Source organism: Falco punctatus, assembly GCF_963210335.1.
Source record: "Falco punctatus genome assembly, chromosome: Z".
Lineage (NCBI taxonomy): Eukaryota > Metazoa > Chordata > Aves > Falconiformes > Falconidae > Falco > Falco punctatus.
In genome coordinates this window covers 43,498,480-43,523,813 of record NC_137586.1, presented here as the reverse complement: position 1 = coordinate 43,523,813, position 25,334 = coordinate 43,498,480, and the positions used below count along the sequence as shown (strand labels likewise).

General features: G+C 39.4%; 2 protein-coding genes across 3 annotated transcripts in view; one reads left to right on the top strand and one right to left on the bottom strand.

The window, feature by feature from the left end:
* RMI1 (RecQ mediated genome instability 1) overlaps positions 1 to 25,334 on the bottom strand; it is a 153,044-nt gene that overhangs the window by 45,870 nt on the left and 81,840 nt on the right. The gene's annotated exons all lie outside the window — the stretch shown is intronic.
* KIF27 (kinesin family member 27) lies at positions 7 to 24,838 on the top strand (the record flags this gene model as incomplete). 2 transcript variants are annotated; one of them, XM_080372752.1, is made up of 15 exons in its annotated part: positions 7 to 1,597; positions 9,928 to 10,068; positions 12,417 to 12,617; positions 13,152 to 13,312; positions 13,666 to 13,799; positions 14,350 to 14,505; positions 15,543 to 15,748; positions 16,613 to 16,810; positions 17,161 to 17,271; positions 18,328 to 18,504; positions 19,153 to 19,368; positions 20,382 to 20,588; positions 21,946 to 22,144; positions 22,574 to 22,738; positions 24,375 to 24,838. In XM_080372752.1, exons 1-15 carry the CDS (start codon positions 737 to 739, stop codon positions 24,836 to 24,838), a joined length of 3,597 nt encoding a protein of 1,198 aa, XP_080228878.1. In that variant the 5' UTR covers positions 7 to 736. The 2 variants fall into 2 exon arrangements, with proteins under 2 accessions (XP_080228878.1, XP_080228877.1); XM_080372751.1 differs by having other exon boundaries at positions 9,925 to 10,068.

The window sequence follows — 25,334 nt, the reverse complement described above, 5'->3', positions numbered from 1 at the left end:
TTTGTGGACAATTCATAAAGATTCCACAATTAAACTATTTCTCTTCTTCATTACAGTTGGGGTCAGCTTCAGTAGGTTGTGCTAGGACATTTTCCATTTGTATTAAAACAAAGGACAAAAAATATGCTTGGTAGGAGTACTTGGTAGAAGTAGACCAAACTACCCAAGCTATATGGAGCTGAAATTCTGCTTTTACCGTAGGTTAGGAATCATTTCTATTATAAACTTTTTTTATTTTTAGTTTCAGTTTGTTGGTTGGGTTTTTTTGAACTGGCAAAATATACTTTGAGCTGACTTTGCTCATACTTTTTTCTAGATAGCGCTAGATTGTGAATTGAACATGTCAGTATGTAAACAGATAAAGCTGTGTAGCGTTTAAGATACTGTTTCAAATGCTACAGCACAATACACCCATATATGAAACACCTGCAGGTTTCAGGTGTGTTGTATGTCATGCTTTTCACATACTGCTATCTTATTTTGCTATTGCAGTATGCTATGACCTCATAATAATGCAGGCTTGTATGTTTCTCCAATATGTGTTTACAGTTTGACTATTTCTAATTGCTGCAAAATTTTGCTGAAGAGTTAATTAATTAATTGAATTATTCTTACTTTCTTTGGTTTGGTGCTTGAAGTGATTGTTGGTGCTAAGGAATTCCGAGTAGAATGTGCAGATGAAGTGATAAGCCTCTTGGAAAGTGGCAATGCAGCTCGTCACACAAGCACAACACAAATGAACGAGCACTCTAGTCGATCTCATGCTATTTTTACCATCAATATTTGTCAGAAACAGTCTGCAGAGTCTCAGAAAAATACTGATGCTACACAGGATTCATCCTGGAAATCAGTCCAGACGATTGCTTCAAAGTTTCATTTTGTGGATTTGGCAGGATCAGAGAGGGTGACAAAGACTGGAAATACTGGCGAACGCTTCAAAGAATCAGTTCAGATCAATAGTGGTCTCTTGGCCTTGGGAAATGTCATCAGTGCCCTTGGAGACCCCAAAAGGAAAAGTGTACATATTCCATACAGGGATGCCAAAATCACCCGTATTCTGAAAGACTCCCTCGGAGGAAATGCCAAGACTGTCATGATAACATGTATAAGTCCATCCTCATCAGACTTTGATGAATCTTTAAATTCCCTCAAATATGCCAACAGAGCCAAAAACATTAGAAATAAGCCAGTTGTTAATTACAACCCCAATCAAGACCGGATTGATGAAATGGAACTTGAAATCAAATTGCTTCGAGAAGCTTTGCATAACCAGCAAGTTGGTAGTCAGTGTTCACATGACTTAAATCAAGAAAGAGCTCGTATCAGTTCACTTGAGGAGCAGCTCACCCGGCTTCGGGTTCAATGTGTCAGTTACAGAAATTGTGTAGATGAAGCTTTCCCATTTCTGGTTGATTTGAACAATGATGTTAGCTTAAAACAAAATCAGCGGGACAGGTTGCAGAGCTGGATTGCTATGGTACAGGAAGTAAGGAAGGAAGCTCTCAGCATGCAGGAAACTGACACAGGGACTGAGACCAGCCAAGAGCCACATCACATCACAGTTCTTCAGCTAAAGAGGGAACTAAAGAAATGCCAGGTATTTAATTATAAGTTGATTATTTAAATAACTACATGAGAGAGCAGTCTGCTAAACTTTGATTCAGTTTCAAAAAATGTAAAACTGTTACACTTACCTGTGCTTAATTTGACAATTTAAATTTAATACACAGTCTTGTATAATTATGTTTGTCTAATCTCTGGGATATAACTTTATTTTACTGGATGATTGACTAGACAGTCATCTTAATCATGGTTTAGGTAAATAATGTTATATTTTGGCTAGTCAGTTTCAAGATGATTCTATGAGGCTGAGCTGTTTTATTTGTTAGATTTTTTAAAAAACTGCTAGTGTCCTAGGTCTTGCTGGGATGGAGTTAATTTTCTTCACAGAAACTCGTAGGGTGCTGTGTTTTAGATTTGTGACAAGTACAATGCTAATAACATGCTGATGTTTTAGGTCTTGCTGAATGTTGTTTACACATCATCAGGCCTTCTCTGTTTCTGCCTCTGCCCTCATATGAGTAGACTGGGGGGTGCACAAAAGGTTGGAGGCACACACACACAACCAAGGAGATGACTTGAACTAACCAAAGAGCTATTTCATGCCATGTAACACCATGCTCAGCGATTAAATGAGAGAGGAGGAGGTTTAGGATAGTGAGCCATATTTTGTCTGGGAACTGGCTGGGTGTCAGTCAGCCTTTGGACGTGGTGAGTGCTTGCATCATTTATTTTGTTTTATTTTCTTTCCCTCTTCTTCCACTTCACCTTTACTTACTGAACAATTTCTATTTTGACCCACAAGTTGTCTTGCTTTTACTCTTCCTTTGCTCTTCCCCCATCCCACTGGGGTTGAGGGAGGGTGTGGAAATGAGTGAGTGGCTGTATGTGCTTAGCAGTTGAACCTGTGCGTTACCCCACAACAGTCCTTTTTGGCACCCAACATTGTGGCTCAAGGCCTTTGAGATAATAAACATATTTGGTTAGAGTGTGCTAGATTAAACTAGCTGTTACACCTTTTTAGTTAAGTTGTTATTTGAGTGGCTGTTGCAGATCATGATGCTGGCATAATATTTACTTTGCATGCTGATTTACATGTTTCCTCAAATATTCTAATAACAGATTATTTCTAGCTGTACAACAGACTCCAAGAGTTATTAATGACTGTTGTCAGACTTTGCTGTTTAGTGTGCTGTTTATTCACTTTGTTTTCCTTTGCTTGGGAGAGCTATGATAAAACCACTGGCCTTCAGCCTAATCTGGTATTTGAGTCTTAGATCACTGGTGTCCCAGTACTCCAAGACCCATCTCATGGACAAAACCAGCAGCTACACTTTTCCCCTTTTGTCCTCTAAGAGACATTTTGTGGGGGGAGGAAAGAATGGCACCTATCCCTTCCTCTCCTCCAGGAGAGGTTTTTATAGCCTTGATGTAATGGCTTCTCAGTTCCTTCAGTATCCTTGTTTAATCAGACTGTTCATACTGGTGTGTATTGTGTTCCTCATTTTGGTATTGTTCATAAGGTTAAACAACTAACTGGGGATGCCACACTGGAACATGCTCTAAAGCAGTTGATCCCTGGGGTGGCAGGGTGTATGGGAGGAGCTGGGCAGGTGCGTAGGGCTGTTGTTGCCTCTGACAGCTGAGGATTTCACTGCTGAACAGGCTTGTAAACCCATCAAACTAATATACCATTTGAAGGAGGGGAGGTGAAACAGTGACTTCTAAAGCTGTGTTGGGACCTGGCCCATGCCCTCAAAGATGCAAGAGGGTCTCCTGATGTAAGAGCCCGCAAACAGGCACTGAGGAAGGCCCTTGCTCTGAGGCCACACGAGTGTGCACTAAACAAGAGACCGAACCCTTAACTGTAATAGTTACTCCTGTAGTCAAGAAGAAACGTGGAAGCAGAGGTCAGCGCAGTAAGAGAAGAAATAGCTCCTCCTGAGAGGGGGAAAGAGGAAGAATCAGAAGAGGCAGCCTATTCTGCAGCAGGACAGTGGAGGAAAGAGAAATTCTAAGAGGCAGAAACTACCTGGTCCCTATCTATGATCAAGCTGCAAGATAGGCAGAAAGGTTTTGTCCCTCAGCAAGATGAGTGAATTGCTCCAGTGCTGGGAAAGTGCGGGCTAACAGTCTGGAGCTAGAAGGTAGGGAAGCACAGCAGCTGGGATCCATTGCTAGGAACCATGGGATTGACAGAGGGATCAGAAGAGAGGCGGCCACCCGCAGCCTCCAGGGGTGGCTCAGATTATTGAACACAAAGGAAAGGTACCATCCTCTTAAGGAAAATACTATATCCCAGTGAGTCAAGTGGACTACCACAGAGGAAGTATCCACCGTTAGAGGGAAATAGTGCTGGTGGAGGTGGTCTGCAGTGACATGGACAATGATTGGCCGTTCGAAGATCCAAATGACATACAGTGCACACAGTCTGTGTGGCAGAAGTCTGTACAGAGCACACCAATATCATGCACCAGCCACCTAGCAATGATAGATTGGGTTGACATCAAGGCATCAACTTTGTACACAGTGGTCTGACAGTTTCAGCTATTTAAAGAGAATCTTTATGCCCCCTCCCTGCTATGGGCCTGCATCTCAGCTGTGGAAAGACTTCCACAAGGTCTCGCTACTCAAAGAGGATATGGATAATCTCGATCCTTCCTTGCCTCTGTGCAGGCCAGCATCTGAGCTACCATAGGCTGGCTTTACTCTGCTCAAAGGAAAGGGAACCATGGGCACACACCAGGTGCCACCCTGTAGTTCTAGCTGCATGAGTCGGGGAGGATATGAGGAGGTGGGGTGGTGGATGGTGCACCCACCTTGGTCCTGGAAATCTGTGTACATGAATTGTAGAAAAAAGCACTGGTTAAAAAGGGTCCTTCCAGGAAGATTACTGCTCTGGTTGCTGTTGAACAATTCCCAGATGATGTAGATGGTCTGAGGACCCCTCTTTTCTTTCTGATACTAATCCAATGGATTTATGTCCACGTGGGTTTGAACAGCATGCCTTCTACCATGCTGGTCTGTAGTAGGATCACACCTGTGAATAGTCCTTGTAGCGTAGCCTTGGCAACAGAGTCATGGCCCCCTTTCATGGTGTAATGACTTCTGGTTTGCAGTTAGAGTCAGGTAATGAATGCTGTGGTTGGGAGTAGGAGGGCCTTCCTCCAGCCAAGTGGAGGAAAAGCACAATTGTATTTCCTTTGGTTTTGGTGGACACCAGTGTACAGTGTATCCTAATGCCATCAGGATACAAGGGGACTGAACACATACACATCTGGATTTCTGGAGTGACAGGGGTATCCCAGCTGTTAGAAGCTGAGGTGAGCCTAACAGGAAACAAGTGACAGAATCATCCTATTGTCACCAGTCCAGAGGCCCCATATAACCTTGCCATTGACTCTCTCAAAAGAGAGTACCTCAGGGATCTGAAGAGGTACTATTTGGCCTTTTGATGTAGCCACTGCCATTTCTGAGGCAATTAAACAGCTGTCTATCTTGCCTGGCCTTTTGGATGAGCCTTCTGTTGTGGGGCTGCTGTGTGTTGAAGAACAGCAAGTACCAATTTCTACCATGATGGTGCACTGGCATCAATATCATCCCAACTGAGACTCCCTTGTCTGCCTTGTCCAAATCCAGGAGCTGATTTGTTGACTCAAGAGCCAAAGAGTGAACAGCAGGACTCACTTGCCCTTTAATAGTCCCATATGGCCAGCACAAAAGTCCAATAGCAGGTGGAGGTTTACAGTGGACTATCATGGCCTGAACGAAGTATGCCACCATTAAGTCTTTTCATATGGTGGGAAACCATTGGAGGTGGAAAACCACTGTGTGGAGTCCCACATAATAAGTTGTAAAAACTGCTGAAGGGAAAGGTGAATTGAGTAGATATGCAGAAATGAAAACCATCCGGCTGGCCATAGATATTGTGGAACAAGAAATGTGGACAGGATGGCACCCATACCACCACCTGAAACACCGTCCTGGGCCTTGAAAAGCAAGTTTGGTGACATGACACGCCAGGAAGCACTGCGTCAGACAACAGAAGTCAGTTCTGAAAAAAATATCATAAGCACCTGACCAAGAAATGTGGCAATGATTTGGTATATCATATTCCCTATCACATACCAGCCTCTGGAGAGACTGAATGATACAATGGACTGTTAAAAGACTATACTGAAGGCAGTGGGCACTGGGACATGTCAGCAGTGGGGTGCAAGTTTAACAGAAGCCACTTGGCTAATTAGTATCAGGAGGATTAGCTAACTGACCTGGACCTGCTCAAGCAAAACCCCTGTGTATTGTAGAAGGAGATAAGGTCCCCTGTAGTATGTTTAGAAAACTGGCTGGGAAAGACAGCATGGGTTGTTCCTCCCTTGGGAAACAGCAGACCTGTTTGTGGGACTGCTTTTTCTCACAGACCCTTGCTAAAAGCCAGGCAAGTGCAGTGACCCAGCCTGAGCTTGTTTCAATGTCCAGTAACTCAACACGACATACCTCTCCCGTCCTGGGTGACCACCATAACAGACAGAACCCAAGTCATGGGCTAAATGGACTCAGTGAACATATTGGGAACATTTTATGAATATTTTACAGAAATGGCCCATAGACTTAGGGAATGATATCTGTGTATAAGTCAAAGGACAAGAAGGGAGGGAGGGTTAATGAGGTTGTGTTGGGTCCTGCCCTTGTGTCACAGCAGCCCCACACGGCGCTACAGGCTGGGGCAGAGCGGCTGGAAAGGGCCTGGTGGGAAAGGGCCTGGGGGTGCTGGTCCACAGCCGGCTGAGCGTGAGCCAGCAGTGTGCCCAGGTGGCCGAGGCGGCCAGCAGCACCCTGGCTGGTACCAGACACGGTGTGGCCAGCAGGACCAGGGCAGCGATGGTCCCCCTGTACTGGGCACTGGTGAGGCCGCACCTCGAACGCTGTGTTCAGGTTTGGGCCCCTCGCTGCAAGAGGGACGCTGAGGTGCTGCAGCGTGGCCAGAGCGGGCAGCGAGGCTGGTGCAGGGTCTGGGGCACAAGGCTGGTGGGGAGCGGCTGAGGGAACTGGGGTGGTTTAGCCTGGAGAGGAGGAGACTCAGCAGGGAACTTGTTCTCCTCTACAGCTGCCTGGAAGGAGGCTGTGGGCAGGTGGGGGCAGGTCTCTTCTCCCAGATAACAAGCAACCAAACAAGAGGAAACAGCCTCAAGTTGTGCCAGGAGAGGTTCAGATTGGATATTAGGAAAATTTATTCACCAAAAGGGTGGTGAAGCATTGGAACAGGCTGCCCAGGGAGGTGCTGGAATCACCATCCCTGGAGGTCTTTAAAAAATGCATAGATGCGGTGCTTAGGGACAGGGTTTAGTGGTGGGCTTGGCAGTCCTGGGTTAACGGTTGGACTTGATCTCAGAGGTCCTTTCCAACCTAAATGATTCTGTGATTCTGTGGATACTGTGGGACATGAGCATTATATAATGCTGTGGAATATAGTGTGAAAATTGTACTGGGTCTGGCTGGGATGGAGTTAATTTTCTTCACAGAAGCTTGTAGAGTGCTGCGTGTTAGATTTGTTGCCAACACAATGATGATAACACGCAAATGTTTTAAGTCTTGCTGAACAGTGTTTGCACAGCATCAAGGCTATCTCTTTTCTCGCTCTGTCACCCCAGTGAACACACTGGGTGGTGCACCTGAGAGTGGGGAGGGCACAACCAGGCAGATGACCCAAACCAACCAAAGCTATATTCCACGCCATGTGATAAACTCGGCAATAAACTGAGTGAGAAGGGCTTAGGTACCTTAGCTGTTTCTTGCTCAGGAGCTGGCTGGGCATCAGTCTGCCCGTGGGAGGCGGTGAGTGATTGGTTTTGCATTAATTGCCTTTGCATTAGTTGGTTTCTTTCTTTCTTCTTCCACTTCACCTTCACTTTCTGAATTATTTCTATCTTGACCCACAAGTTTTCTTGCTTTTACTCTTTCTTTACTCTTCCCCTGTCCCACTGGCTTTGGGGGGCGGGGGGGGGGGGGGAGGGCGGGTAGGGGGTGGGGAGAGAGCAGTGAGTAAGCAGCTGTGTGTGCTTAGCTGCCTACTGGGGTTAACCTACAACAACTACTTCCAGTTGTCCTGTAAACTCGTAAATTGCTTTTAATCTTGCAAAAAAATCAGTTTGTCAGGATTATAGATATAACTAAAATGCAAGTATTTTCACAGGTATCAGTGTAATTCCAGATAACCCATGGGCTAAGTTTTGCAACTTTCATCTTGTATTATCTAATACTACGTAGGTAGTATGCTAGTCAATGTATAATACTATGAAGTTCCAAGTATCTCATCTATTATCATTAAGTAATTTCCTAACTTGTGTTACTTCAGCAATGTTTTACCCAGAACTCTTGCATTTCCTTTTCAATATCATGCCTTTAGGTAACATGGATTTTCTTCTGTAGCTTATTTTAAACCTCTGTTCCCCAGGTTCAAAACAGTATAAGAGCTAAGTTTAAAATTAAATTTCCCCAGGTAAGTATGCCATCCACAGCTAGGTGGAAACTGTTAGTGGGAGGCTAAAATAAACAAGACAGTACAAACTTTAAAACAGAGCTTGTGTATGGACAGATTTAATAGCTACTAGGGGACCTGTTCTTGTTTGTACATACATACTTCTTTGATAACAGCTATGATTGCCTAGATAATGCCGTCTTACACAAAACAAAAATACTGGCATAGTGGGTGAGCCATAGCTAACAGCCAGACGCCGAACAGGCCACTCATTCATGCCTCCATCAGCAGGACTTGGGGAGAGGAAACAGGAAGAGCAGGAATCAGAAAGCTGGTGGGTTGAGATAAAGACAGGGATATTGATTACCAATATAAAAAGTCTTAATAGGGGAAGAATTATTTAATTTATTGCCAATTTAAAAAAATACTAATTACTTATTTATATAGTGGGGAACAAAAAGACAAACACTAAAACACCACCTTTCCTCCCCAGCTATTTCGGGGCTTATCTTCACTTACTCACTCCATACTCCTCCCCCTCACTGATATAGGGACACAGCGCGTGGTTCATGGTCAGTACATAGCAGTTTCTCTCTGCTGCTCTTTCCTCCTTGCACCTTTATTCTGATTCAGCCTGGGCCCTGCGTGGGCAGCAGTTCTTTCAGGAATGTCCATCTCCAGCGTGGGTCCTCCCTAGGCTGCAGTGTGGGTATCTGCTGTTCCACCACCAAGCACCTCCTCTTTCTCCTTTTTCTGGTGTTCCCTCTGTTTTCTCACTCTTTTGGTTCCCTTCTCTTCTGCCTGTCTGACATTTTGTGCCCCTTCTTAAATACATTATCACAGAGCCACCACCATCTTGTCTGAGGGGCTCAGCTGTTCTCCCTGCAGTGGGTCCATTGGAGTTGCCTGGAACCGGCTGTGTCCGGCCTGGGAAAACCCTGGTCTCTGCTCACAACAGTCACCCCCACCAAAACCTTGACACCTACACCCCATACAACTGAGCAAATATAGCCTGATTTTAGTTGTGTATGTTTAATATAATATGGCCAATATGCCACTTCGTTTCTGTCACTTCATCCTGCCCCTCTCTGTCACCATGCTAACACTGTGCAAGCTTCTTTTTTCCTGTAGTTGGCTGAGCTCTGCATAATGATACAGCAGCAGTGGAGGACAGGATACACTTGTCAACGACATTTAGTACAAACACTTGCGCTGGTACACAGACTTTGGAAAAAGTTCTGTTCTCTAAAGAGCCAGCAGGTTCTTGAGTGCATTCTTAAAATCTGTTAAGAGTTGTCTGGTCTTGGAAGAAAGATGTAGGTAAGCTAGTTGTAAGAAGTATCCAGTTTTAGAACAAAAAGGCGTGATGCTTCCATACTTCATATCTGGCTTCTACAGGCTTTCTGGAAGAGAAACAACATTTGGAAGTCTCCTTCAATCAGTATTGGATTATTTTTCCACTAGAACATCTGAAGAAGCATTCTTATGGTTTGTTTAATCTTTAGGTGGTTATTCAAGTTGCAGAATGAGGACAGCTGTCCTTATTCTTTCATTTGAGAAGTATGTTAATCTTATGGTTGATGCTGAGATCTTGTGGCTACATCTCACAGCACTCTAAAGAGAATAATTGGATTTAGTCAATGAAGTAGCTTTGGTTAGGGGTACGTTATTCCTTTTGGAAGAAAGAAACTTGTCAGAAAAATATCAATGATGAAATGGAAGTGAAGAAATAACTGGTAACAACCACAGATAACCTCTTACACAATTTGCCATACATACCTCAAAACTTCACTGTTTGGTTTGGTTTTGGTTTGGTTTTTTGTTTCCCAACTGTAAGAATACTAATGTCCCCTTTTTCCCAGCTGAACTTTTCTTTTATTATCTAGCAGGCTCTAGTTATGGATGAAGAGGTATTTAGCCAGAAGGATCATGAACTGCAGATACTGCAGAATCGGATAAAGATATTACTACAGGAAAATGAAAAACAACTGGAATCTTTAAAGGGGGCTGAAGAAACACATAGATTACAGGTATTTCTGCTCTGGTACACATTGCATATATCTATATTGTACCATCCTTCCCCTGTATGAATGCATTTATTATTTCAGGACAGGTTCCTCAGGACTTTTTAGACATAACTACCTGTCAATCTTATGGGCATTTTGTCTGCATTAGAGCTGTATCCCTTAACGAGATCATCTGGTGGATGAAGCACAATAGCGTGATTCCTGAAGGCTCTATATCAGCCTAGCTGTGCCACAGCCTTCCTGTATAACATGAGGTGAACCATTCACCCTCTACATGCTTCCTAAAGGATAGCACATGCCCCTTTCTCCAGATGTGTATTATTGCTAAGTAGTTTCAGGAAATTAATGAATTAGAACTTGAAAGGTCTTTAAAGATTCTTTAGAATTTTAAAAAGACTATAAAGATCCTATAAAACGCTTTAATTGAGAAGTTGTATAGAAATTTATTTTGTTGTAGCTTTATTAAGAATTAGATTAGTGTTCCCTTTTGACTTTATAAGACAGGATTTCATACTAATTTTCTGAGCATTTACTATTAGAGAAAACTGAGTGATGTAGTGGAAACACTGCTTGCCTCCTTCCTTCTCTAGATTTTGTGCTTGCTAATGACATTATGATGGGTAGCAAGTCCATAACAGTTCAAGATCCAGGAGACCATAAATGGAATAGTTAATATTGTTCTGGTGTTGCCTGTCACATGGATGATAGATAAATTATTATCTGACCTTTTAAAAAAGAAAAGCATAAGAATGGCTAGCTAGTACTCTTCTCCTTATTCTACTTTTTCTCCTTTTTCCTCTTCTTTGCTGATGGCTTGGGGAGAGTCAATGAATGAAAGGTAAGTATACTAGCCTTCATCTTTTTCTTCCCTCTGTCACTTTCTTTCTTTTCTGTCACCTCTGGCTAGATTGTGGTGTTGTTTTTTTTTTTAACCTGTACACCATGATGTCAACTTATTACACTGAAATAATGCTTATATAAATTTTGGAGGATCCAGGTAGAAGTAATGAACAGGAGTAGTCACAGTGTAGGGAAAAGATCGTGATTATTTCAGTATCAGAGACACGAGAGAAGCTTGAGAGCTTTCAGGGACCATTTTGGTACTTAATCTACTAAATTGCCACTTTTATTTAAGAACATATAAAATAGGTAGAATAATGAAAAGCAAATGCTTCTGTCAAGTATTTTAAGTTGTATTCACAGGAATATGTAATTAAGTGATACATGATAGAATAAGAACTTTAAAAGCAGCAGGTACTAGATAGATATTAAGTGTTTATAGGCACATGTATTTATGTAACAGGTGCACTGTGGGGTTGTATGTACAAGGGTATCAGGAACAAAAGTCCTTGAAAGGGTTAAAAGCTTAAAGGTGGATCATTTGGCCGTAACTGCTTCCAAAACTGCAACAAATATGGGTATTAATATACAAATTCTATTTCCTGTGGCAAAGGAGTATTATATATTGTATTCCAACAAAATGTCAATCTGCAAGATATTGTCTGTATGTGTTTGGAAGGAATTTGCAGTCTAAGAAAACAAGACACAAAAAATTAATAAAAAGGTATGATTCAAAGTAGGAGAATGCAAAATATCTTTTATTGAAAATGTTTGGTTGACTATCTATTCTTCAACTTTCCTGTTGTTACTAGGCCAGATTTTAAAGGTGCTTTGAAAGGAATTGAAAGTAGAGGGAGTTTAAAATGCATATAATCTTAGCCTTATGGATGAATCAGTGTTGGTAAGATAAGCAGTTTTGAATGATGTACAGACACTGCTGTAGGAGAGGAAGATAAGCAAGTTCTCCAAACTAGCACTACCAACAAAGTTGAGGCTGGGAAGAAGAAAAAGAAATAGCCCGTACAAGGGATCCTGGGATCATGTGTGTGTTTATGTTTATTAATACGAATAATCTTTAAAGTGGAACCGCTGAAAGAGGAGGAACAAGCCTGTACACATGGTTAATTAATGAGACGCAGACCATGTATTTCATTTGAACATTTTTGTTGAATTCCCATTTAATTTCTTTATAAACACACATACAAAGCAAGCATAGGCTGTAAGTATGTGATCTGCTTGTCACTATATAAGCTAATGCAACTTATCTGGGATAGGTCTTTCTGGACAAAAGTGTGTCTAAAATTTATTGGAGGTGAGGTGGGGTGGGATTTTAGATTGATGGTATGTTACGGAGTTTAAGTTTGTTGTAGGATTTGCCTGTGCACTGCAGAATTTAGGGTCAGTGAGTGATTTACAAGATGACATTTGTAAAAGGGATTTAGAAATAGAGAATATAATACAGAGCTCATGATTGGTAACAGTTTTGCTTTGTTTTTTTTTTTCTTCATGAGAATGAGAAAATGGTGGAACAGCAAATGCTTATTGATCAGCTAAAAGGAAAATTAGAGAAGTTTACAGACGTGAAAACTTTGGACTTCTCAAGTGGAGATGTGCCAGCTGTTACAGCATCTGCAAGGAGGCCATACAGTGTCCCACTCACAAAGAGTCTGCTACACTCCCTTCATCCACCTTCAACGACAGAGACCCGAAAGGTAAAGTCTACCCAAATGTTACTTTTTTTTTTCCTTTGACTTTGTAACGGTTATAGTTCAATAATTAGACTTGAAAATTTATGGTGGCTTTCTCAGGTGCTGTTTAGCTTCCCATTAAAGACTCTGGAAAATATTTCTTGCAACATATGTCACAATTGTCCAAAGTATTCAGGCTTAAAATTATTACTTACAAATACTAAAGCTGCAGTCTTTTCTGATGTTTTCCTGGTGTTTTTTAGGGCTCAAATATGAAGCATTACTAAAAAGAGTTTATTATTCTTACCAATATATCAAATACATTGTATTTGAGTTGTTAACAGTGGCTTCTTTCACATTTGGAACAAGTGCTCTAACCTCTTACAAAACTTTTTGTTACAAAGGTATTCAGTTATTATAGAAAACCTCTTTAATTTAGCTTACAAGCTCAGGTGATGACAGACTTCTAAATTGAAATATTTTAAAAATGTTAGTAAAGAACTGCCAAATTATTGCAAGTGTTGTTACCCATCACTTTTTTGGTGTGCTTTTTGACAGGTGTATACCAGCCCCCCTGTCTTCTCCCTGGCCTGGGTAATGGCACAGTTCCGTACTCGCAGCCAGATGATACTAAGCAACATAGAAGATCAGGATAAAGTCCTTCACTGCCACCTCTCTGATCAGAGCAATGAAGAGGAAGAAAAGAAAATCTCATTTAAGTAATTTTTTTTGTTATTCTTTATTCATTGTTACAGACAAATCCTGCCATAATATGAGACCATTTGTGACGTTACATATGGTAAACTTAGGGGATCAACTGGGCATATTACAAAATAAGTCTAATAAACATAGGGTTTTGATTTAATAATGAATTCATAATCCTTGGTTTGGGGCCAGAATCTACCATGAAGGTGGGGATGGGTGGGGGTGGGGAGGTGGAGAGTAGATGGGAAAAAAGGTACAAGTGCTTACATGAATTTGGGATTCTTCCCTGTTAAGATCATTTACTTTGTATGAACCTTAAAGAAAAAAAAATCCCTGTGTGTTTGGAATGGTTTTTATTCCTCTTTAGGCATTCCATAAACCGAACATGGACACGAAAACAGGCTTCTCTGTGCTTTCTTCCTGACCTAAGCGACATGAAGTGTCAAGTAGACAAGTCTGGTTTAACCAACAGATCTGTGCTACAGACTGACACAACCACAGGTAAAATGGAAGTCGTGACAGCAAATGTTATTACAGTATCAGAATATGCAAGAATGTCTTTAACATATGTAAATATTTTTCCCAGCAAAATATGTGTATTTGATACAAATACTCTTTTGGTTGTAATTGAACACAGGCTTTCAAGATTCTCTTCTTCTTCCCCTTTCTGAAAATTGTATCAGTGACACTAATGTTTAAATAATACTTATTAGCCAGAAAGTACTTCACACACCAAAAAGCTGTTTAGATATAAATCTGTAGTACTGTTTCAATGAAAGAATGTAGATGCTATTACCTTATCAGAGATGCACTGAAATGGTTTCAGGAATATTTTTCCTCCCACTTAAGGTCTTGAAAAGCTAGTGTATACTATGCTTTCTTTTCTTGTTTAGGCACATGGAAGGGAAAAGGCTTGTTGTGCTATTCTCCCCTTTCGATTCTTTCAGTTCATATTGAAGAACTTCACTTATACTATGTTCCAGAACACTATCTTTTGGACACAGAGTATATTCCAGATTTTTAATCTCCATATTGCTTTTTTTCTTTCAAGGTGAAGATATTGACAGCCTCCAGAAAAGTCATGTTTTTAACATGCAGAAGTTAAAGAATTCAGAGTTGAGGCTCACTGAAGCTGAGCAAAAAATAAGAAAACTTGCACTTAATATCAAAATGAAAGAGGAACTTATTAAGGAATTAGTAAGAACAGGTAACTGGCTACTGTGGGAAAAATGAGAATGAAGAAGCTCAGAGAAAAAAGGAAACACAAAATTCCTGAACTCCTGCATGTCTTAGTTTTTATGTAATTATCTTATGCAATATTTTAGAACTTAAAGAATCCTAACTTTTGTTAATTACTTGCTATGACTGCATTGACAGCTGTAAATTTTTACTACAGCCCACTCTGCTATGATGGACAGATGTATTATTAAATGTGTTTTGTGCTTTGCTGATCATCACTTTTATCCACCAAGAGTGTAATTTTTCATGTATGCTTAGTGCAACTGATCTCTTTGTGGGCATGTGTTTGTCACATAGTGTCTGGGATAGGAAAGAAGATACATCACTGTATCTTCTGTATATATGCCGTAAAAAAGGAGTCAGAAGTGGATGAGGGGAAAGGTCAGTGTTGATGTTAGCCTACATCCGTTACACCTCTGTCCTGGCGTTATATATGTCTGCCAGAAACTAGCCTTATGATGACAGTAAAGATCTATTTGTTCAACCCCTTCAATCACACTCTTCTGTTCTGCATACCTTCTCTTGAGGTTGTCTTTCGACTCCAAGAAGGGTTCTGTGCCCTAAAAAATAGTACTTTGGGAAAGATTACCCAAACTGGGCAAGTCAAAGAGTAGAAACACAATCCAAAGTTGTGTAGTGATTGTTAAACTGAAAACTGAGTAATAAGAAAATGGCATATTCTTCTGGATAAAGCAGAATTTATGAAATACAGGAGAGCCATTTTGGCAAAAACTACAGTAGGCAGAAGAATTTCACTTTATTTGGCACTCACATGGCAATTTATTTGGTGACATCAGGTGACTTGTGAAGAATTCAGATTTAAGACTTCTTCCTTTATCTGTTTCAGAGTCAGAAAGGAACTGTATGTTCCCTTAGGGTTGGAAAATGTCTTAGAAATTACTAGTTTAGCCAGAATGAAATAAGTAATGATTCAGCTACAGAATTAAGTACATTTCAACTGATTGTCCTGCTGTTTTAAAACTGTTTGGATATGGTGTCTTCAAGGTATGGATGCCCAGTCCATAAGCAGGCAGTACTCTTTGAAGATAGCTAAACTGGAGCAAGAATCTGAGCAGGCCAAAATGGAACTAGCTGAAACACAAAAGCGGCTTCAGGAGCTGGAGAGTAAGGACCTGAGAGACATTCCTGAGAAAGCCAAGTTACAGAAAGAGTTCCGGAAGAAGATGGATGCAGCTAAATTGAAAGTGCAGGTATTTCTGATCTGACCATTAAGATTTGGAAATCTCTGTCTCACTTTTGAACCTTAACATTCTGCTTGTAAAACTCTCACCAGTTTTAGACTGGTAGCTGGTTGGACTGAAGTAGCTAATGAGAAACTTAATACTATTATACTCAGAATGCTATTTAACATACATGTGGTTAGATACACACAGTATTTTCTTGGTAGAGAAGAAACAAAGTATGAAATGAGATGCTCCTACACCATTGTACGTGGTACCATGAAAGAACCTACACAAGGAGACTATTATAAGTGTATTATTTCCCGTGCCATAAATAAAATTAAGTTTTATGAAATTGCTATATAAATTCCAGCTCTAAGCAAATCACTGTGATAGTTTGCAAGACCAGGCTTGCAGGAATACAGTCGTATTTGTTTGGCACTGACCTTTTACTGTTAAGTTCTGCTGTGCCTAATTTTACATTTTGTATAGGGTCAGCTTCAGTGCTCTGTGCCTCTTGGTCCTAGGATGGGTCAGACAAACCCCATACAGAAAGAGGTAGTTGGCTTATTGACTCGAGCTCAGGACTAGCATTCTGGCACCATTATGTCTCTGCACATTTCCCAGAGCTGCGATTTCTGTTAAATTTTCCTACTTTAATTGTATTGCTAGGCACGAACTGTTTCTTTACCTTCTCATGTTGCTTGAGATTAATTCTGCCTGTGCCAGCTTTACCAGATAGCTCAGAAACCACAGAAATAAAAAGTGATTGTTTGGGCAGAAGTTAGTAAGTCTTGCTGATTCAAAGAACTCAGTGAAATAAAGAATAAAGTTCAGTCATATTTTAGTTGTAGTTTTCCTGCTGTTAAGCTGAAATTTGCCATGAATGTTCAGGCCTTACAGAAAAAGCAGGAAGACACCAAGAATCTGGCTTCATTATCCAACCAAAGTGAGAGACAAGCAACAGAACTTGAGCAGAATGTGGCTCAGATGAAGCGTCAGCAGACCCAGCTACAGAAAAGACTGTGTGAGGAGAGCGAAAAGAAGCAGCAACTAGAAATAGAGATTCAGCGGGACCAGCAACAAATTAAAGTAGGATTCTTCCTGTTTCTTTATGACAAAGAATGAGATGCAACAATTTTGCTTCTGCTTCCCCAAACACGATAAACTATACTGCCAGGCTTTCCATAGTTTTAAGTAATGACTTTCTTGACAAATGCATTGAAGTAATTGTCTGCAAGCATTTTCACAGAAATCTTCAGTTTGCCTTTCTCATTTCTTTTCAATTTCATTACATGATATCTAGCTCTGAATTGCATTTTTACATGTAAATTTAGACTCAGTATTTCGGATTATATATTTGTGTGGACTCTTAACATTAAGTACATTTTAAAAACAGACTGACTGAGGCAGGAAAAATTAGGCTTTTTGTTTGTTTATAGGAACTTCAACTAAAGATGGAGCAACAACAGAAAATACTTAAACTTAAGGATAAAGAGATTGCTGCATTTAAAAAGAAAAATAACTCAGTTGGAACTTCACAGAAGCTGCAGGTAGCTAATTATTCCAAATCTGTATGGACCCTGAAAAAAAACCTAAATTGTCTTTACCCCTAGTCATCTTTGTAAAGTGTTTGGAAGAAAAGTATTCCATCATAGTTTTGGGGTTATTTTTGCTGTAGCAAAAAATTGGGAGTATAGTCTAGCAGCTCTTATATTCTTCTTGAATGAGGGAAAGGAGAGGCTGTAATGCCTTTTCTTCCAATGATTTGTCAAAGATGCTGATTCAGAGACCTGAGAATTCAACAGCTTTGGTTGTCTGGTAGGTTTGAGGGTGATCCTGATGAGCTCTGTTATAAACATTGTGTGGTTTGTTTGGTTTTTTTATTTTCTCCTCTGACATAAATGTCAGAGGTCTATGGTTTTGGTTTTTCCAAAGAGGTTTAGAAAAGTAAGTGTCCTGTGCAGCAGTATCACCTGCATTATTTCAGATGGTGACATTGGAACATAAGAGTTTCATGAGTTACCTGAAGTCTTAAAAGCTGAAAATAAACTTTTAAAGTTATGTAAAGGCAAGTTTTTAGCCTTACCAGGAATATAACAACTGATAAATGGTGGTGGCTTCAGAATAAACTTACAATGGACTGTGTTAGCAGGATCAGAGCTCTCATTTACTGTCTTTCTTCCAACATCATAATTTCTTGTCACTTGATGTTTTTTCACAAAGAGCTGGTCTTGAGCAACTATAATGTAATGAAGATGGGCTAACTGCATTCTTGTGGTACCTTCCAAACCTAGTTGCTGTGACTATATTGAAGACATCTATTTATATAACTGTTCTTAGAAAAAGAATACATTTCATTAAAGGCATCTGATACAAATTTGTTTGTACAAGATGTAGCAATGTAACATTGCCAGGCCTTTTTTAAACTCTGTCCAATTTCTGTATTATTCTGAGTCAAAATTCTGTTGCAGAATTAATGTTAACATTAGAAATATTGGTTTATTCCACAATTTCATTGGTTATTCTAAAAAAGGAAAAATATAATCATAAAATTCTTATCCAGAAAGTCCTGATTAATGCTTTCTGTATCTCTGTTGAAACTTCAGAAATTAGAAGAGCAAAAGAAGTGTCTGGATGAAGAAATGGAAAGAATTCTCCAACAGTACCAACAGTTAGCAGAACTAGAAGAAGATTTAAAGAAAAGAGAAGCCATTGTAGCCAAAAAAGAAGCATTGCTGCAAGAGAAAAGCCACCTGGAAATCAAGAAACTGCGATCTAGCCAGGTGATTTAAGAAAAAACATGAAACTCGCCACAGCTACAGTGTTGACTGAAAGACTGGTGGGGGGAAGGCAGACAGATAGCAGAAGCTGAAGCCATGTGACATGTGTCTCTACCACTGCCATGAAGTTATTGTGTGGCTTGAGCAAATAAACATTTAAAATGTGAATAACACAGAATAATAATTTTTATTCACTTTCTCTCCCCCAAATTCCAACAACAAAAGAAAACAAAAAAATCTGAACTATGGAGTTCTGTTATCACAGAGATTTAAATAATGTGATATCTAAAAATTACTCGGTCCTTTTGCAAACCAGAGAACATGCAGGGAAACATTTTGCATTATTTATTTTTCAGTAGCAAAAGTGAATAAAAATAGAAGTATCATTGTCACCTACAATGACTAGCCCCTTTAATTTTTAGTATGTAGAAAACTGCACTTTGACTGTTTTTGTCTTCTTTCACCTTTTGAGTAAATAGTATATTTTATGGTAGCTGTCTACTCAAAATAAATGGGGTCCCATCGCAAGAAACAGGCAAGTCTTTCACTGCAGACTGTGATGGTTTCACCTACATTTTTCTTACTGGAAGGAGTATCTCAGTTTTATGGTATCTCAAGTTTTATATCTATGATTGCTGTGGTTTTTTTCAGGCTTTAAACAAACATAGTATGAAATTGTCTAGTCGCTTAAGTATGCTGGATCAGGAACTGTGTGATAAAAGTATGCAGCTTCAGGGCAGTACCACTGAAGATAAGACAGACATTCTGGAAGAAATTCGGGTTCTCCAGACAGAAAGGGATCAGCTGCTCAGAAGAAGAAATAGTGTGGATGAGAAACTGAAAGATGGTAAATTGTTGTCAACTGAAGTAAGTAAGCACCTCTGAAACAAATACAGGTTTTAGGTAGTGTTGTATAATAAAGCATTCCAATCAGAACCTAAAATGTCTGCAATTATTAGACTAAGCTAACACAAAAGAACTGAGGTTGGGTACTTTTGTAAATAGCAATGTTAAAATACTGCTGTAATGGCACTACTTACATACCAGTGAACAAAGTTTCTGTACAGGGGGACTTAATTCAGCTAATGCCTTGACAAACTCCGCTGAGCTAAGGTTCATATAACCAGAAATAAGGGAACTAGAAGTTCTTCAGTTTATCACAGGCAGATATTTTAATGTCAGGACATAGAACAAGGCAATGTACTTGCATAGTGGTTTTTTTCATAGAATTTTGTGAAAAAAACAAACCTCATCTGAAGTCCTCTATATTTTTACAGCAAAAATAAGTCACGCTACCCAGATGGTCCACACTTAAGTTGATCAGTATAATTATGTTGAAGATATGATACACTCGTATAAAATGCACAGATTATTTTTAGGTCTTCAGCAGCAGTATGGGCATATGGCTGAGGTGATAATGTGCCAGAAAGAACCCTACTTATCTCACTCCTCAAAATCTTCTGCAATGCTTTAGGCCATGCATTTCTGCCATTTCTTTACACAAGTTATGTTCACCAAACTCCTTACCAACCCGATTCATTCATTAATCCAACAGAAAACAAGCACAATCAAGGAAATAATACTAGAAGGCAAACTGTGGGGAGGATGAGGGAAGAATAAAAAGGGAAACATTACTTCTGTTTTTGTGATGAACCATTTGATTGACCACTGTTTCATGATAGGGATACTATGTCTGAAAAAGACAAGTGTTCTAGATTTGTACCCTACCACTTATTTTCCCCACTCTGTTCTCTGTAATACTACTAGTTTGTCTTGCCCTTTAGTTTCACACTTGAGAATGAAGTTAAAAATGTCTTATGTATAGAAAGATCAATTCTACAGCTTTTTTTTAAAGATCTCACCCATGTATTTCTCTTCAGGAAGAACATGTCCTTTTCCAGCTGGAAGAAGGAATTGAAGCCCTGGAGGCTGCTATTGATTACAAGAATGAAAGTATTCAGAATCGTCAGCACTTGCTCAGGTCATCTTCTCAGATCATTTCACAGAGTGAGAATAATGTAATAGGAAAACTAGTTTCCCTATCTGCTGCTGAGCTCAGAGCTATCATCTTCAAATATTTCAACAAGGTTTGTTTTAGCTAATGAGTAAGATTATATCCTATTCTCTGTTACTGTCTAGATAATGAAATGAAGTCAAGAAATAAAAGTAAATTTAAGATGCTTTTGGTGAAAAATCTCTGCAGGTTACATAGATCTGCTATTAATACAGATATTTTTAATTTTTATATTAACCTAAACAGGACAGTTGTGTGTTAACTTTGTATATCTTGTTTGGGGGTTATTAGCTTAAAAGGTGCTGCAAACCAGGACATTTCCTTGCTCCTTTCCAGTGCTGTATTGCTAAATTTGGAGCAGCAACATATGTAAGTAGTGGTGTTATACTGAAATTCCTCCCAACTGCAGGCTTCATAAAGCTCAAGCTAGTATTCCTATTTTTTTCCTAAATGCAGTATAAACAATTTTTGCAAACACTGCCTACAGTGTGTACAGCCACATAATGAAGAATCATACTGACATCTGGAAACATCAAAATTAGAATATGGTGTGTCTTGGGTGAACCTTGGGTGATTTGTTAACAAGGTATGTGTGGCAGTTAAGTTGGAAGTTTTCCAGAAGCAGGAAAACTCTATTGTTTCAGTGTTAAAGGAGAAATTTACACAGACGTGGGTACCACTAGACGTGCTTTAATCACAACACAGAGCTGGGCCACCACCCCAGCGAGTGGCAGAGAACAAAGGGATGCAGCGCAGCTTATATAGACTTATCGAATCATTAGTTCATGTCCAAAGTTTTTAGAAGTTTCCTTTAGTCTTGTCAGTTCTGCGAACCCATCACCTGACCCTGTCCCAGCTGACTAATCTGTTTGGTTCCAGTCTCTGCCTTGGTTCCAAGGTCCTCCTTGGATCATGACCTTCTTTCTGCCTGCTTTAACTCACACAATCCTTCAAGTACACTTGGTCTTTGAACAAGCAATTCCTATTCACATATGCTGATTTTTTCTAGAAACACCTGCATTTGTGAGAGCACCTGTGTATGCGGTTGCTCATCTATTGTTTCTCTGTTCTCTATTCAAGTGATTAACTTGACTAAGTTTTAAACCAGCCTTGGATTAGGGCTGTACAAGGGACGAGGCCTGGTTCTGCCATTTAGCAGCTTCAGCACTTTAAATTTCTTAATTCAAACTACATTTTCTTTAACAGCAGTTTAAGTTCTGCACAGGGTACTTAAAAACATTCACCAGTCCATTGGCTAAAATGTACAGAGCTCATTTCTAAAGTGTGAACTTGCAGCAGTGGGCAGGTGTGTTTCCAATATAAGATTATGGCTTGTGGAGACTTTTGTATGCTTTAATCTATTAAGCAGAAGGGTAAAAGTTTTTATTAAAATGGTTTGATAAATTAAATTAAGTGTATTTCTTTCTTAGATTGTTCGCCTACGTGAGTCTGAATGTAAATTACAACTGCAGATTGAAGAACAGCAAATGAAGGTCATAGACCAGGAAAACGTAATACGTGAATTAGAGTCTGCACTTGAACATGTCAGGTTGCAGTGTGACAGGCAGATGACCTTACAACACAAAGAGCATGAGAAAAAACTACAGTTAATACTGCATCATTTGAAAGGTATTTGCTTCTTGAGGGCGATTGTACAGCAAATATTATCTTCAGTCACTACTGAGAAATGCTACAGTCCAACTGAAAAAAAAAGAACAGGGTTCAAAGTTACGTTCTGGTTGTCACTAATTCTGATGTGTAGGATGCTGAGGAGGGAAATTATTTTTTAAAGCAGTATCACAATTGTTGTATTTTCATATTGAATTTTCTGATATTGGAAACTTGAAGGATACTGGTCCTGCTGATCTTGGTCTTCTAAATACGTCTATTAAAACTGACAAGCAAGGTTGACATGGCCTTTTTGATCCTGTGTCATACTAGTTAAAATATACACATTGCAAGCAGTGTCAGCAAGATATGAGACATATTCTGTCTAGTTGGGCATCTTGATTTTTGGCATAGAGATATTTGGTTCTTAAACCAGTTTTCTTGTCCTAGAACAAGATAGTGAAGGTATTGCAGAAACCTTGAAAAGGTATGAAGTGAAAGTCCAGCAACTGGAAAAAGACTTATTTTTCTATAAGAAAATAAGCAGAGAGCTGAAGAAGAAATTGAAGAGCCTCTTTGGAGAATCATCTCATCAATCATTGGCATCCACTAAATGTAAGTATATTATCTTAAAATATTTATGCAATTGTCAATAGACTATTTGAAGGTGGGAAACACACAGAAGCCATAAAAGTCATATTTTTACTGAACTAACTAGTCTTCAGGAATATATTACACCTCTCCTCCAGTTTCAAAGGAGAGACAACATTGGTTTATAGCTGTAGCAGTTGTGTACTAGTGGTTCAAGTTCTTGTCTCTGGATTCTAACATAATTTCACCATCTACATCTGCAAACCATTGTATTAAAGAAAAAGGAATTTCAATATATGAAAGGGTCTGAGTGACATTGTAACTAACCGCTTTGTCATTTGCCATGCTTTTAGATAGGCTGCTCCTAGTACTTGATTTCATGAAAGTTACTTACTAGGAGATCGTCAGTGAATAATTCCATACTCTCAGTTACTAACTTACTTTAGTTGGTTACTTTCTAAGGCTAAAAGACGGGATTTACACACTTTTAAGACAAAAGAGAGCTTTCTAACGTGATTCTGTGCTTTAACATAAACAACAAAAAACCAAAAATACAACAAAAAGCAAACCAACAACCATTTGCTATTGTAAGTTTTTAATTTTTCTGTCCTTCTTGCCAGAATCCAAACCTACAATGGAGCTGTTCAGGTGGAGGAGAAAATAAGGTTCTATTTCTGTCACTAGTTTGGTTGTCTCACACCTCTTGATGCCACTGCCTCACATGCATAATACAGCCTTCTTGGCCCTGTGTTTCTTCCTAAGTCTCGGAATGACTGGTTCTTCCTCCCAGTGGATGCTTCTGTTTCTTTCCACTCAGGCAGTGCCATGTCTTCCTAATACATAGACGCTGATCACAGACCTGCTGCTCTCAGAGTGCATTAAGGCACAGCCCTTGCCCTCTAGGCAGGATAGTGAGCCAACACATTCATTACTATAAAGCACACTGTCAAACAGTGAACGTGAATATTCTAGAGGTTGGATTATAAATAAGTGTGGGAAAGACTACTCTTATGTCTAGTATACAAAGCATGGAGTTCAGGACGTATATCAATGATGGGAAACACCCATCCTAGCCAAATTGTAGCAAGGAGCAGAAAGGAGAAGATCCGTGTGAGTTTCCAACTTTTTCAAAAGTTTGTAAGTTTTTGTAAGAAATACACTGTATTTAATTATTTTTCTTCTGAATACATTCTGAGGCATGCTGCAATACAATGTAATAAAAACACTTTATAATTTGTTGCTGAGCTTTAAAAATAATAAAAGCCCTGTGTGCACATTACAGTCAAATTTACAGAATATGTTTTGTGTATTGTGCTAGCATGACTGCTGACTGTTTTTCAATATATGAATAATTTCATATTTGGCTGTCATGGTTCAGTTGTTTAAGAGTGCCTAGCAGGAAACATTTCAAGGTAGAATGGTGAGGCTTGTATTACCAGGACGTTGTCAGAGGAAAGTAACAGCTAATACCTCTGATGTTTTTGAGGATGACAAACTTCTTAACAGAAAGGATAAAATATGACGTGCTGCTAGTTTTTTACCACATTCACAGTACAAGTTACTGATGCAGTAAAACTGTATTGACTAATATTTCTTGATGGCAGGCACTTGGAAGAGTTGTAACTTTTAGCTATTTATCTCCTGATAAATTTCATTTTAGGTAACAGTGCTGGTGGCAAGGCATCTGGTCAAGATGAAGCAGAAGTTGCTTCTGAAGAATTCAAGTCAACACTTAACCCTGAAACTAATAGTCGACCAGGAAAAATAAAAGAAACTGACAGAACAAGTATGTTAAGAACACAACAGAATTCATACAAGATTGGAGAGGATGTTTCAGAATCAGAGTGCAACAAAGAATGTTTGTTGAGCACCAGTGATGACAAAGCAGGGGCAGATGAAACTCAGCCTTCAAAATCTCATCCTCAGCTACCTTCTGTCATCCAGAGAAAAGAGACCATAACACAGTTTCAAGGAGTAACTCCCATAAAATTGTCTCGCCGAGAGCTACGTCATATTCCTCCCTCTGAATTGTCTTTGAGATGCTCAAGCCTTGGAGCTGGTGTCAGTTTTATTGCTCCAGATTCCATTGAAATGGACAAAAAATCTAGTGTTGGTAAGACATAGTTACTCTTCATTGCATTTTTAGTAGGCTTTGCTAATGAAGCCACTGTATTAGACTTCTTTGTTCACTTAACAATGGATAAATGATTAAGTGTTTTTTAGCTCTCATTGCTCACTATCTGAGATGGATGTTAATTAACACAGTATCTAAGAACTTTCATTCGGAGGCCTTTTAACATTGAAGAAATTACTTCTATTGGTTTGGGTTTTTTGCATAAACTTCAACAAATATGTAACTTTTTCAAAAACTGCAGTGTGAGGTGCACTGTACTTGCATAACTTTGGTTTCCTAAAACAATATTGTACTTCACTTTCTTGAGTCAGAAAGAGTAGCAAACTATTTAATTTATTTTGATATATAGCTAGAAAATTTAGTTGTCAGACTGTCATATAGTATTGATAATGCCTGGCTCCTGTATGCTTTTTACTAAAAGCATATTATATGAGCCATGGTGTTTGAGATCAAAATCAGTACATAAAGATAAATTTGTTCCTGAAA